Source organism: Trichosurus vulpecula, chromosome 1 (genome assembly GCF_011100635.1).
Source record: "Trichosurus vulpecula isolate mTriVul1 chromosome 1, mTriVul1.pri, whole genome shotgun sequence".
Lineage (NCBI taxonomy): Eukaryota > Metazoa > Chordata > Mammalia > Diprotodontia > Phalangeridae > Trichosurus > Trichosurus vulpecula.
In genome coordinates, this window is record NC_050573.1 from 209,860,424 (window position 1) to 209,876,520 (window position 16,097).

A 16,097-nucleotide genomic window follows, 5' to 3' on the forward strand; every position below is an offset into this window, starting at 1 on the left:
AAACAACCCTAACCTTAAGGAGTTTACAATCCATTAGGAGTGGAGTTTGAGAAAACACATACATGGACAAGTTCAAGCATAAATGTTTGCACATATTGTGGCAGGAAGGAAGGTTTAGTGAAAGCACTAACTACTGGGGTGATGAAGAATGACCTCCTCTAAAAGACGGCAGCTGTCTTGTGCTTTAAGGCATGTATGGGATTCTATGAGACAAAAATAAGAAAGCATAGCATTCCAGATATGGAGACAACCTTTGCAAAGTAATTGTCTGAAGATTAAAAGTTGTATAAGGGGACCTTTTCCAGCTGACTGTATGTGGTGTAGGTAGTAAAGGACGTCTGCAGCAACTGGTGGCTTTGAAACCAGAAGTGATAGGCCTGGGGACCGAGCTGCCGCCACCGGACGACAGCCAAGATGTCCGGCAAAGACCACATCGATATCTTCCCTTCGCGAATGGCACAGACCATTATGAAGGCCCGATTAAAAGGAGCACAGACAGGCCAAAATCTCCTAAAGAAAAAATCTGATGACTTGACTCTTCGATTTCGGCAGATCTTAAAGAAGATCATCGAGACCAAAATGCTAATGGGTGAAGTGATGCGAGAAGCTGCTTTCTCACTTGCGGAAGCCAAATTCACAGCTGGTGACTTCAGTACCACTGTTATTCAGAATGTGAACAAAGCCCAAGTGAAGATCAGAGCAAAGAAAGATAATGTAGCAGGTGTCACCTTGCCAGTGTTTGAACATTATTAAGAAGGAGCTGACAGTTATGAGTTGACTGGTTTGGCCAGAGGTGGGGAACAACTGGCCAAACTGAAGAGGAACTATGCCAAAGCAGTGGAGCTGCTGGTAGAACTAGCATCATTGCAGACTTCATTTGTTACACTGGATGAGGTCATTAAAATTACGAACAGACGGGTAAATGCCATTGAGCATGTGATCATTCCCCGGATTGAATGTACGCTTACTTACATCATCACAGAACTGGATGAATGGGAGCGTGAAGAGTTTTATAGGTTAAAGAAAATACAGGAGAAGAAGAAGGTTCTCAAAGAGAAAGCAGAGAAAGAATTGGTGATACGGAAGGCAGCTGGCGAAGTGTTGGAGCCTGCTAATCTATTAGCTGAAGAGAAGGATGAAGATCTTCTGTTTGAATAGCCATTCTTATTCTATAGTCTTCTTTGAGACCTTGGTCTTGTGGTTTCCTTATAATACGTGGTATCCAAGTTCTATATGTAATGGGGCTATTTGTTATAGCCAAGAGTTCCACTAGTTGACATTAAGTTATTGGGATTATTTGGAGAGATCATGATTATATCAGTCATTTGTAGGACCTACTGCTGTTTAGTGGTAATTGACCAGCCTAGGAACCTGTAAAACTATGACCTATTGATATTTCTCCTCTTCTGGGTCTGTGTATATAAGCAGAGTTGTGGTGTTTTATGCTTTAATCATATGTGAAAAACATCTCTTTGAAAATAGCAGTGATTCATGCTGACGTGTAGCCTGACTCCTACATATTCAGCCATCGTTTCCGTCTACTTTCAGCCTCTGCTTTTGTCACCGTGGTGCTTCAATCTAGTATTGTGTAAATAACGTCACATCTTTTTTTTCTTGCATGGCTGGTCTCAGTCCTATGGAAGAAGACTTTCCCCTCCATTATGAAAGAAATTCTGCCAATTCCTATGTAACTGTAGCATAAGCAGAGTAAAAGAATTTAAAAATGAAAAAAAAAAAGTTGTATAAGGATGATAATAAGTAGAATATCTTGTAGTGGCAATGGGGTGAGAAAACTATGTGGTAGCCTATAAAGATGGGTTGAAAACAAATTTTCAAGGACATTAAATGTTAAAGAGCAGTCATTCCTGCATAAACTTTGCTGAGTCACATTTCTCTACCTCAGTTTCCTCATTTATATTTATAAAGATATATACTCCATATATTTACAAGTTATAGGGAGCCAGCTCATACCATATCACAAAAGCCAATTGTTAAATATTGAATGTGAGCGTTTTCACTTAAGAAAAATTAGCAAATGGGTTTGGAGCCAAGATGGCAGAGCAAAAGCATGAGCTCTCCCCAAAACCCCTCCCAATACCTGTAAAAATGACTCTAAACAAATTCTAGACCTACAGAATCCACAAAATGACAGAATGAAACAAATCTCCAGCCCAAGACAACCTAGAAAGTGGACAGGAAAGGCCTATCACACTGCTGGGAGCATAGCACAGTCCAGCATGGGCCATACCAACACAGACAGGGCTGGAACAGACTTCATGGAACTGAATCACTTACAGCTGTGGCGGTTTCCAGACTTTTCAACCCAAAGATGGCAAAAACAAAGTTGAAGGTCAGTGCCAGCCCCAGGACAGCTGAAGTAGCAGTGTTGGTCACAGCAGCAGCAGCGGTGGTGGCTGCTTCCAGAGTGCCAGGCCCAGAGATGTTAGGGGAAACAAATGGTTGATCAGAGGGGGATTGCAAGGATCTCCTTGTTGGTGCTGTAGCAGGATTCTCTTGCTTTGTCCCACTTGGATCTGGGTCACATTCCTGAGTTATGATCCTGAGGTGAGGAGAAGCACTAGTGTGGCAAAACTTGTGGTCAAAGGGAGAGGGAATCCTCCTAAGAATTCCATGAGAGGAAAGAGTGCTTGTGGTCATTCACAGACCAGAGCACAGGCCAGGAGAGAAGTATATACCTCTACTTTGATCTTATCAGCTTAGAAAAACTGAAAATTTACAGGTGCCTAGAAGTATGTCTGAAAACAGCTGTGTAAAATCCCTGAAGCTTGAGACAGTACACTCTCCAATCTGGAAGGAGAGTGCTACCTTGACAAAGAGCTCAAAAGTTGTGACAACAATGTTGTTAGCAGCTGCTGTGGATGTGAAAGACTAACACTAGCCCTACAACAAGAGCACACAGGAGGGCTGCTAGTACAGGTTCTTTGATCTGCTTTTCAAAGGAAAGCAACTTTAACGGGTTAACAATCTCACTTTAATTAAACATGCATATATACACACACATATATATGTGTATATATGTATATATGTGTACATATGTATATGTATATATATTTATATATGCATATGTGTGTGTGTATGTGTGTATGCACATCATTCACTTAGTTCAGGGGAAAACGTCAGCACCCTGAACTTCAGAGCAAATACAAACAGAAACAGAGCAAATTAACATGAATCAACAGACAGGGTTCTATCTGTCTATAGCAATATATACACAGTTAACAGAGACAGAAGCAACAACATCTGGGTTTTCAAATTCAAGGGGGATCTTGACTACGCAGAGTCTCATCTGGCCAAATCAGCAACTCTCTTCCAATAAGTGAAACCCCCAAAACCAAACATCAACCCCAAATCTTATATACCTTTCTCAGGGTCAGAGGGAGTCACAACCATGCAACTCAAACCCACATGAACTAGGCTTTTGTGTTTCTTAAGAAGGTCATCAAAGTCTCTTGACTCAATCAAAGAAACAAAGGTAAGACTCATCAAAGGCACTTGATTACTTCAGTACTGAGAAGCACTCAGACAAAAAAACCAGCAAAAGTCCTACTTTTCTTGCAGTTACATTTGAAAGGCAAGACTCATCAAAAGTACTTGATTACCTCAGCATTCCAAAAGAGAAAACAGAAAAATTTCTACACTTCTTACCATTACAAACCTCAAGTAATTGGCTGGGAAAATGAGAAAACAGAATAAAAATCTCAGACTATATAATCTTACTTTGGTGACAAAGAAGATCAAAGCATACAACCAGAAGCAAATTGGTTCGCTCTCTCTCTCCTCAACAAATATTATAAGCATAGAATCCTAGGATCATAGATTAGGAGATGAAATGGATGTTAGAGACTGTTGCCTTCTACTGCCTTATTTTACAGATGAGGACCAAGAGATCCACAGTGTTTGAACAACATTCTTAGGATGGTTGTTGTTGTTATTATTGAGTCATTTCAGCCATATCCTACTCTTTGTAACTCCATTTGGAGTTTTCTTGGCAAAGACATTGGAGTGGTTTGACATTTCCTTTTTCAGGTCATTTTACAGATGAGGAGACTGAGGCAAACAGAGTTAACTGACTTTCCCAAGGTCACATAGCTAATAAGTATCTGAGGGCAGATTTGAACTCAGGAAGATGAGTCTTCTTGAAGCCAAGCTTCTACTCCTCGGATTATACAGGGATTATTTGGCCCAGGTAAGTTTTGTCTTAGATGGTTCCCATTTTTTACAAACTATAACAGCTCAAATTCTTTGTGACATGATAATAGTGGTGTGGTAATTACAGCACAAACATAGCTGACTATTTTATATCAGTCTTATATTAAAGTCACAAAGAAAAGCTTTATGGTAACTAGAAACTTATTTTACATTTACAGCTGTGCAAGGGCATTGGGCTTCTTTGCATTCACCTTCATTCGAGACATTCAAGCAAATCCTGAATGTTAGGTAAGTTTCTTCATTAAGCATGGTTTAGACTGCATGGCCTCTGGTGTTCTTTCTAAATGTCAAATTCTCTGACTTTGTGATTCCAAGGTAACCTTATGTTTATTTGTATAAAATATTTATTAGTAATACAGTAGAATGGTCTTATAGTCATGTGACATTGATATCAAGATCTGCTTTCAGTTATCATCAGGTAGTAAGCTGGTCTCTCTTGCTTAAGAAGCGTCCCCCAATTTGTAGTCAGATCCTTTCAATTTCTCAATTCCCAACACTTCATCAGAATTTTTTTCTTGTCTTGTTCTGCCCCTTTCTGAGTCCTTCAGGACCTACAGTACAGGGGACTATACTTCCTCCTTGGACCCCACATATCATTCCTCATACTTGGAAATCTATGGTCTATAGCTGAGAGTCCCTCCCTTGTACACAACCAGATTAGTTTTTTGTGCTTGTACGTGTTCTGTCTGCTTCAAAAGGTTCTGCTTGAAATGCTGAGCCAAGTATTTAGATTCACTGAATCTGAAATGTAAAATTTTTGCCGTGACTGTTCAGCCTAATTCCCAGCCATGTTAAATTTACACTGGCTGGCTCTTCCCCTGTCTCCCTATTGAGCTCTCTGGAAAAACTCAAGCTCTAGCTCCATATCTGGAGATGCAAAAGTCCCTGACACTGACACAGGAATGAGCATTGTGTGCTTCCTCCATAGCCAACTTGACTCAAAAGAAGAACTAGAAGATCTCTCTCCCTACTTCTTGTAATAGTAAGGGAACCGGGTGGAAAACACTTGAAATAACTTTTTAACAATATTTTGGTAAGTTTGGCTCAACTTTTTATTCTTTCTTTAAATTTCTTAGTTTGAGGAAATTGTCTTATCTCTCTCCAGGAGACAATACAGGAAGAATTCAGTGCTTTTAACAGGTAATATTAAAAAAATAAAAAATAATTTCATTGTAACATATTTAAAAAAGAAAATGAAAGATTTAATCAAGACTAACGTTGATTGTCAATATAAATGATCAATATTCACTGATTTTATTTTATTTTGTTTTCATTTACATTATTTTGGAGTTAGTGGCTAAATGTATTTTAAAAATCCAAAAGTCCTTCCTTAGGAATGAGTATAACACTGAGTCACAGCCAAGAGGCTCTGAGAAAAATGGTGAGTAGTCTGGAGGCAGCAAGGCAGATGGGACAAAGTAAGAAAACAGAGGCAAAAAGGCTTAGATTAAAATGATAACTCAGACACTTCCTAGATGACTGATACTGGGACTTACTTATTATGGAGTTTTATTCCTCATTTGTTATGTGCCTCTTTTTTCCTAAATTTTGATTCTCTGACCCTGGTCTCATATTCAGGAGACTTGGTTTTAAATATGAGCCCTGACACTTACTAAACAAAGGGCCATGGAAAAATCATTTATCTTCTATCGGTCTTTAACTGTACAATGGGCATAATAAATACACTACCTACACTACAAAGTTGCTTTGAGGTAAATACTTTGGAAAACTTCATTCATTGATTGATTCTACATCACTGTTTAATTATAATAAAATATGCCAAGAATGATCCTAAAAAGAAAGTGAAACCAATTTCTGTCTTTAAGGAACATGCTTCATGTTGACAAGATAGTATATGTATGCAGAACAACATATTCTTCCCATATAACAATAGTTACATTAAATCTCTACCCATGCACATACACTATTTTATGCCCAATGAGGGGTGATAGTGACTAATTAATTGGCAACAGAATTAGTTTTAAGAGATCCCATCCTACACATTTTTAAATGGCCTTTCCTCAACTGTAGAAATTTATCTTTACTTCATTTGCATATTCAAATATCACTTTCACTGTGAAGCCTTCCCCTATAATGCTGCCCCTCCCAATCCCAATGTGATCACAGGACTTCACACAGCATGTTCTTCTGACTTTGTTTGCTTTTACTCTTTTCCATTTTATAATAATTATTTTGTTTTTTACCTTAACTGTCATAGAGTAGGTCATAATTTGCCTGAGGACAGGGACACTATTTTATTAAAACTATTCATCTCCCATACCTAGCACAATATTTTCTCCTAAGTGAGTACTTTAATAATGTTTGCTGAATTAAATTCATATTTAAATTATAATCTTAAGAATATTTAAATTCACTAAAATTTCAACATTATCAAGTAACAGATCTATCCTATTTCTAACCATTTTTTAAAAGCTTAAATAAGTGAACATTTCTTGAATTTCTACCAATATACAATGCACTGTGTTACAGTGATTTATTAGCCTATGTTAGGGTAGGTTTTCTAAAACCAAGGGGAAAGGGAAATTGATAATTCTCCAAATGGATGAATAGCTTGAGTTAATATGGATAACTATTCAAACCCTTTGCTTCTCTTTGGTTCTTAAGATTGGCCTCAGTGAAGCAGTGCAAACAAAAAAAAAATGTGTAATTATCATAGGAAAATTACAGGCTCTAGAGTAAGGTTCAATTTTAGGGTTTTTCTGTTATACACCTTATTTCAATTTGCCTGAGCTACCACAAGAAACACAAGGCAACTGGATTTATTTTTGCTCACTCTTGCTCAGACTTCCAATAATTCTAACCTTTCTTAGTCCCCAAATGAGCACTACATCTGTTCCTCTTTCTTACTCATCCTTTGGCAAAGTCACTAAAAGAATGAGGGGGAGGAATGCTTTTAAGTTTGCTGAGACTGCTTTTTTGCCCTTTGAAAATAGTAATGTATTATTATAGATACTAATAGCAATATCTCTTTTCCTCTGTTTGTATAAAACAAACCATGTGGAAGGACTTCAAAGTGCCTTACCAATTTGTCCTGACAAATACTGTTTAAGAGTTACTGTTTAGAGGTCACTGCATTCTGTCCTCTAGTGCTGTCTATCTTCCCACCCAATTTTTATTTTTAGGCTTTCAAAAAGAATATGCTTGAGGTCCTGGCCTGAATATAGGATGTGGCAGTAATTAGGAAATGGGAAATAAAATGATTACTCTGGCATTTAGAACATTCAACATAAAATTCAACATATGTCATTGTGTTTTGTTGTTCCTTTCAAGTGCATTTAATTATAAAAAAAGAAACAATTGCAACCTTATTACAAACTCTGACAAAAGAAATTAAGATAATGTTTAGCATCATCAGCAATTTGAAAATATTTGTGCATTAGCTTAGTCTCAAATATCAACATATACAAATTATATTTTCCATAAATATGCCCCCCTATGTTTATCATATGTTTAGCATAGACTGACCATAAATTTCTAAATCATTAATACACAAATGTTATTCAATAAATTAAATTTGTTTTAATGGCTTTCTATTACGAATTGCTTTTAGGATGTTGCCCATTGCTTATGTGAAAACACATATAGGAGCCAAGATGGCAGAATGAAAGCAGGGACTTTCCTGAGCTCTTGCCTGAGCTCTTCCCCAATACCTTTCAAATACTTTTCAAAAGTGACTCTGAACAAATTCTGAACTAGATAAATCTAACCACAAATGCAAATTAAAAAAACTTTGAGATACCACATCACACTTACCAGATTGGCTAAGATGACAAAAAAGGAAAAAATATAAATGCTGGAGAAGGTGTGAGAAAATTGGAACACTAATGAATTGTTGGTGGAGTTGTGAACTGATCCAACCATTCTGAAGAGCCATTTGGAACTATGCCCAAAGAGCTATGAAAATGTGCACACGCTTGCGGGGGTGGAGCCAAGATGGCGGCAGGAAAGTAGGGACTAGCGTGAGCTCGCCCACCGAGTCCCTTCAAAAACCTATAAAAAATGGCTCTGAACCAATTCTAGAACTGCAGAACCCAAAAAAACAGCAGAGGGAAGCAGGGCTCCAGCCCAGGACAGCCTGGATGGTCTCTGGGTGTGGTCTATCCCACACGGAGCTGGGAGCTGGGAGCTGGGAGTGGAGCACAGCAGAGCCCAGCATGAGCAGCGCAGACCAACCAGACCAGGAGCCAGGCGGAACATGCCCTAGCGCCCTGAATAAGTGAACTGCATCAGTTACCAGACTTCTCAACCCACACACACCAAAGACAGTGGAGAAGGTTAGTGGGAAAAGCTGCAGGAGTGGAAGGAATTCAAGGTTCGGCTACCGGCCCGGGGGCAGCGGAGGTGGGGGAGCTACAGCTGCAGTTGCTTCCGGCCCCAGACCCACATGGTGGGAGGAATTAAGTGGCAGATCAGAGCAGGAGCGCACAGCTTGCTGAAGATCTAAGCCCAGTCTTGGCAGAGCTGGCACATCCCCCCCCAAACGTGGAACATAGAACTCTCTAGTCTACAAGCAGTCATACACAACTGAAAAACTCAAGGGTCAAGTAAGTTGGCTGGAAATATGGTCAGGCAGCGAAAATGCACCCAGATTCAGTCTCAGACTTTGGATTCTTTCTTTGGTGACAAAGAAGACCAAAACACACAGACAGAAGAAGTTAAAAAAGTCAAAAAGCCTACAACAGAAGCCTCCAAGGAAAATATGAACTGGTCCCAGGCCATGGAAGAACTCAAAAAGGATTTGGAAAAACAAGTTAGAGAAGTAGAGGAAAAATTGGGAAGAGATATGAGAAGGATGTGAGAAAACTATGAAAAACAAGTCAGTGATCTGCTAAAGGAGACCCAAAAGAATACTGAAAAATAAACTGAAGAAAACAACACCTTAAAAAATAGACTAACTCAAATGGCAAAAGAGCTCCAAAGAGCCAAGGAGCAGAAGAATGCCCTGAAAGGCAAAATTAGCCAAATGGAAAAGGAGGTCCAACGGACCACTGAAGAAAATACTTCCTTAAAAATTAGATTGGAGCAAGTGGAAGCTAGTGACTTGATGAGAAATCAAGATATTATAAAACAGAACCAAAGGAATGAAAAAATGGAAGACAATGTGAAATATCTCCTTGGAAAAACCACTGACCTGGAATATAGATCCAGGAAAGATAATTTAAAAATTATTGGACTACCTGAAAGCCATGATTAAAAAAAGAGACTAGATACCATCTTTCAAGAAATAATCAATGAGAACTGCCCTGATATTCTAGAGCCACAGGGCAAAATAGAAGTTGAAAGAATCCATTGATCGCCTCCTCAAATAGATCCCCCAAAAAATCTCCTAGGAATATTGTCGCCAAATTCCAGAGCTCCCAGATCAAGGAGAAAATATTGCGAGCAGCCAGAAAGAAACAATTTGAGTATTGTGGAAACACAATCAGAATAATCCAAGATCAGGCAGCTTCTACATTAAGAGATCAAAGGGCTTGGAATATGATATTCCAGAGGTCAATGGAGCTAGGATTAAAATCTAGAATCACCTACCCAGAAAAACTGAGTATCATGCTCCAAGGCAAAATATGGATTTTCAATAAAATAGAGGATTTTCAAACTTTCTCAGTGAAAAGACCAGAGCTGAATAGAAAATTTGACTTTCAAACACAAGAATCAAGAGAAGCATGAAAAGGTAAACAAGAAAGAGAAATCATAAGGGACTTACTAAAGTTGAACTGTTTTGTTTACATTCCTACATAGAAAGACGATGTGTATGATTCATGAGACCTCAATATCATAGTAGCTGAAAGGAATATGCGTGTGTGTGTATATATATATGAGTGAATGTGCATGTATGTATATAAGTATGTGTGTATATATATATGGAGAGAGAGAGAGAGAGAGAGAGAGAGAGAGAGAGAGAGAGAGGACACAGGGTGAGTTGAAGATGAAGGGAAGATATCTAAAAGAAATAAAATCAAATTAAGGGATGAGAGAGGAATATATTGAGAGAGGGAGATAGGGAGAGATAGAATTGGGTGAATTATCTTGCATAAAGGTATCAAGAGGAAGCAGTTCTGGGGGAGGAGGGGAGTGGGCAGTTGAGGGGGGAATGAGTGAATCTTGCTCTCATCAGATTTGGCCTGAGGAGGGAATACCATACATACTCATTTGGGCATCTTACCCCACAGGAAAGAAGAGGGAAGAAGATAAAAAAGGGGGGGGGATGATGGCGGGGAGGGCAGATAGGGGTGGAGGTAATCAAAAACAAACACTTTGGAAAGGGGACAGGGTCAAGGGAGAAGATTCAATAAAGGGGGATGGATTGTGAAGGAGCAAAATATAGTGAGTCTTTCACAACATGTGTATTGTGGAAGGGTTATACATAATGATACACATGTGGCCTGTGTTGAATTGCTTGACTTCTTAGGGAGGGTGGGTGGGAAGGGAGGAGGGGGGAGAATTTGGAACTCAAAGTTTTAAAAACAGATGTTCAAAAACAACAAAAAGTTTTTGCATGCAACTAGAAAATAAGATACACAGGTAATGGGGCGTAGAAATTTATTTTGCCCTACAAGAAAGAAAGGGGAAAGGGGATGGGAGGGGAGTGGGGTGACAGAAGGGAGGGCTGACTGGTGAACAGGGCAACCAGAATATATGCCCTCTTGGAGTTGGTGGGGGAGGGTAGAAATAGGGAGAAAATTTGTAATTCAGACTCTCGTGAAAACCAATGCTGAAATCTAAATATGTTAAATAAATAAATTAAATTTAAAAAAAAAGAAAATGTGCACACCATTTGACTCAGCAATAACACTTCTAGGTCTGTATCCCTAATAGATCATACAAATGGGAAAAGGACCCACTTGTACAAAAATAATTATAGCAGCTCTTTTTGTGGTAGCAAAGAATTGGAAATTGAGGGGATGCCCCCATCAATTGGGGAATGGCTGAACAAGTTGTGGTATATGTATGTAATTTAATACTATTTTGCTATAAGAAATGATAAGTAGGTGGACTTCAGAAAAATCTGGAAAGTCTTAGATGAACAGATCCTTTTTTTTTCCTAATCTCCCTATTTCTTATCCTCACACTTCTGTTGAAATTTGTAACAATAACATTACCACTGAAACATTGTTCTTGAGATATTTGTCATGCAATCGTGCTATTAGGGAAACAGTGTTGGAATCTGGAGCTTCTGTGCGCCAGGCCTTTGGATAAGGGCATAGGGTGGGTGCCTTTTGCTAAATTCTATGCCATAAAAGAACATGCTATAGTGATAGTCTGTTTGTACGGGTTATTGAATAAATATCAAAAATTCTAATTCATGGCTGAAAAAGGTTAATGAACAAATGAATTAAGCCTCCTTAAGTATAGCACAGATAATACTACAACCTTGCCAAAAGATCTATGTATCTATTTTCCAACTGTGTAAAACTGGGGAAAGCTATAACCTGTTCTAAAAAGACTATTTCTTTGAGTGTAAAATGAAGAGGTTGGACTGGGTGACTTCTTTTGTTCCTACTAGCTCTTTTTTAAAATTTGTTTACTTAATTTATTGACTGTTTTTAGTTTTCAGCATTGATTTTCACAAGAGTTTGAATTACAGATTTTCCCCAATTTCTACCCTCCCCCCCACTCCAAGATGGTATATATTTTGGTTGCCCCATTCCCCAGTCAGCCCTCCCTTCTATCACCCCACTCCCCACGCCATCCCCTTTTCCCTTACTTTCTTGTAGGGCAAGATACATTTCTATCCCTCATTGCCTGTATATCTTATTTCCTAGTGGCATGCAAAAACTTTTTATTTTGAATATCTGTTTTTACAACTTTGAGTTAAACATTCTCTCCCCTTTTCCCTCACCACCCACCCTCGCTAAGAAGGAAAGCAATTCAACATAGGCCATGTGTGTATTATTTAAAACACTTCCAAAATACTCATGTTGTGAAAGACTAACTATATTTTGATCCTTCCTATCCCATCACCCTTTATTCAATTTCCTCCCTTGACCCTGTCCCTTTTTACAGGTGTTTGTTTTTGATTACCTCCTCCTCCTATCTGACCTTCCTTCTATCATCCCCCCTTTTTATCTCATTCCTCCTTCTTTCCTGCAGGGTAAGATGCACAATTGAGTGTGTATGTTATTCCCTCCTCAGGTCAACTCTAATGAGAGCCAGATTCACTCATTCCCCTCACCTGTCCCCTCTTCCCTTCCTAAAGAACTGCTTTTTCTTGCCACTTTTAAGTGAGATAATTTACCATATTCTATCTCTCCCTTTCTCCCTCTCTCAATATATTCCTTTCTCATCCCTTAATTTGATTTTATTTTTTAGATAACATCCCTTCATATTCAACTGACCCTATGCCTTCTGTCTATATATCTATATCTATCTATAACATATATATATACACATATATATGTATATTTATGTGTGTGTATATATATGCATATATGTATGTATGTATGTATGTATGTATGTATGTATGCATGTATGTATGTATATTCCCTTCAGCTACCCTAATACTGAGGTGTCATGAATTATACACATCATCTTTCCATGTAGGAATGTAAACAAAACAGTTCAACTTTAGTGAGACCCTTATGACTTCTCTTTCTTGCTTACCTTTTCATCCTTCTCTTGATTCTTCTGTTTGAAAGTCAAATTGTCTATTCAGCTCTGGACTTTTCACTGATAAAGCTTGAAGGTTCTCTATTTTATTGAAAATCCATATTTTGCCTTGGAGCATGATACTCAGTTTTGCTGGGTAGGTGATCTTTGGTTTTAATTCTAGCTCCTTTGACTTCCAGAATATCATTTCCAAGCCCTTCGATCCCTTAAGGTAGAAGCTGCTAGACCTTGGGTTAGTCTGACTGTGTTTCCACAATACTCAAATTGTTTCTTTCTGGCTCCTTGCAGTATTTTCTCCTTGATATGGGAGCTCTGGAATTTGGTGACAATATTCGTGGGAATTTTCTTTTTGGGATCTTTTTTAGGAGGTGATTGGTGGATTCTTTCAATTTCTATTTTACCCTCCGGCTCTAGAATATCAGGGCAGTTCTCCTTGATAATTTCTTGAAAGATGATATCTAGGCTCTTTTGTTTGATCTTGGCTTTCAGGTAGTCCAATAATTTTTAAGTGATCTCTCCTGGATTTATTTTCCAGGTCAATGTTTTTTCCAATGAGATATTTCACATTGTCTTCTATTTTTTCATTCCTTTGGTTCTGTTTTATAATATCTTGATTTCTCATCAAGTCACTAGCTTGCACTTGCTCCAATCTAATTTTTAAGGTAGTATTTTCTTCAGTGGTCTTTTGGACCTACGTTTCCATTTGGCTAATTATGCCTTTCAAGGCAGTCTTCTCCTCATTGGCTTTTTGGAGCTCTTTTGCCATTTGAGTTAGTCTATTTTTTAAGGTCTTCTTTTCTTCAGTATTTTTTTGGATCTTGTTTAGCGAGACATTGAATTGTTTTTCATGATTTTCTTGCATCATTCTCATTTCTCTTCCCAATTTTTCCTCTACTTCTCTAACTTGCTTTTCTAAATCCTTTTTGAGCTCTTCCATGACCTGAGACCAGTTCATGTTTTCTTTGGAGGCTTTTGATATAAGCTCTTTGACTTTGTTGACTTCTTCTGGCTGTCTGTTTTGGTCTTCTTTGGTACCAGAGAATGATTCCAAAGTCTGAGTCTGAATCTGAGTCCATTTTCTCTGCCTGGCCATGTTCCCAGACAACTTGACCCTTGAATTTTTTGTCGAGGTATGACTGCTTGTAGAGTTGAGAGCACTTTGTTCTGAGCTTGAGGGGATCTGCTGCTGTTTTCAGACCTATTTCTATATAGCAAACTCTGCCATACCAGTGCTCTTCCTCCCCCAAAAACCACCAACCAGGACCAGACTCAGATCTTAAGCAGGCTCTGAACTCCTGCTCCGATCTGCCACTTAATTTCTCCCCCCAGGTGGATCTGGGGCCAGATGCAACTTCAGCTGTAGTTCTGTAGCTGTACCACTCCTGCTGCCCCAACCCCAGGTTGGCAGCTAAACCATGAATTCCTTTCACTCTGTCCCCCCGCAGACTTTCCCACTAATCGTCTCTGTTGTCTTTGCTGTTTGTGGGTTGAGAAGTCTGGTAACTGCCACAGCTCACTGATTCAGGGTTCAATGGCCTGTTCTGCCCGGCTCCCAGTCTGGTTAGTCCTGCTGCCTCACACACTGGACTGTGCTTGGCTCTACTCCCAGCTATGTGGGAGATATACCTTACCCAGTGACCATCCAGGCTGTTCTGGACTGAAGCCCTGCTTCCCTCTGCTATTTCATGGATTCTGCAGTTCTAGAATTTATTCAGAGCTGTTTTTTATAGGTGTTTGGAGGGACCTGGGTGGGAGTTCATGCAAGTTCCTGCTTTCCAGCCGCCATTTTGGCTCCGCCCTCAGATGAACAGATTCCAATAAAGTGAGCAGAACCAGGATAATATCGTACCCAGTAACAGCCACATTATGCGATGACTAAGTTTGATAGACTTATCCCTTCTTAGCAATGCAAGGATCTAAGCAACTCCAAAAGTCATGATGGAAAATGCTGTCCACATACAGAAAAAGATCTATGGGGTCTGAATACCGATTTAAGCATGCTATTTGCTCTCTCTCTCTCTCTCCCCTACCCTCTCTCTCCCTTTTTTCTTATTTCTCATGGTTTCTCCCATTGTTCTAATTCTTCTTTACAATATGACTAATATGAAAATAGGTTTAATATTAACACATACATTGAGCCTATATCAATTTACATGCTGCCTTATGGTGGGGGGAGGAGAGAGATTGAAAGAAAATTTGGAACTCAAAATCTTATGAAAGTGAATGTTGAAAACTAAAAATAAATAAATATTTTTAAAAGATGGGAAAAATTCATAAATATTATGGTTTCCTAAAATATTTCCACTTCACTTATTAACTCCAATATGTAATAATCTTAGTCCTGAAAAGCAGACCTTAACTTTACTCGACACAATATAGAAAGGAATACTTGTAGCCTACAGGAATGAAAACTCTCATGGCACCAAGAAAATATTTCTGACAGTTTTAGAAACTTAGTCATAAGTGTAATAGGCAATTATTTATGTGGGCTAGGTTAAGGGTGCAGGCTCATCCATTGCCAGTAGTTTTCCATCCATAATTAGAACTCTGAGTGTGGTACATATTCTCCAGTAGTTAGTTCTGATGTTTGACATGGGGATGAGAGAAAAAGAGAGTTGTTAGTGTGGTTGGTGTGCTCTTAACACAGCATATGATTTAGATCTGTGCACTTGGTTAGTGTCAACTCTAGCAGTCACCAACCTCAAGTAAAAATATAATAGCAGGACCTTTCTCAGCCCCACACTGTTAGAAAAAAAAAAGAAAATCTCTCGGAGACTTACTAGATGATGTATGCCCCTGGGCAAATTACCTAACTCTGTTTGCCTCAATTTCCTTATCTGTAAAATGAGCTGGAGAAGGAAATGGCAAACCATCCCAATGTCTTTGCCAATCAATAAAATTCCAAATGGGTACATAAAACATTGGGGACAATTAACAAAAGACTGAAAAACAACATTAATTTTGCAAGTTGGAAAAGATTTATCTTCCTTTTGGTTTAGCTATGGTATGGGGCTGTCATACAATGTGAAGGCTTAAATTCTAGATGTACATACTCCTGGATATAAATTTCTTCCACATTTATGTGAGGAACTTTCTCATTTGTGAAAACTTTGAGTTGCTCTCAGGAAAATTATATTCAACAGGTAAAGAATAGCCAAATTTCACAGTCGGTAGGGATCTCAGCAATCTTATTTCCAAGTCATATCTAAAAATAAAAAATAAAAATAATGACAAAACAT

General features: G+C 38.6%; 1 protein-coding gene across 1 annotated transcript; it reads left to right on the top strand.

The window, feature by feature from the left end:
* Positions 1 to 362: 362 nt before the first annotated feature.
* LOC118856296 (V-type proton ATPase subunit D-like) lies at positions 363 to 1,209 on the top strand. The gene has a single exon (XM_036766531.1). It carries the CDS (start codon positions 415 to 417, stop codon positions 751 to 753), a length of 339 nt encoding a protein of 112 aa, XP_036622426.1. The 5' UTR covers positions 363 to 414; the 3' UTR covers positions 754 to 1,209.
* Positions 1,210 to 16,097: the final 14,888 nt, after the last annotated feature.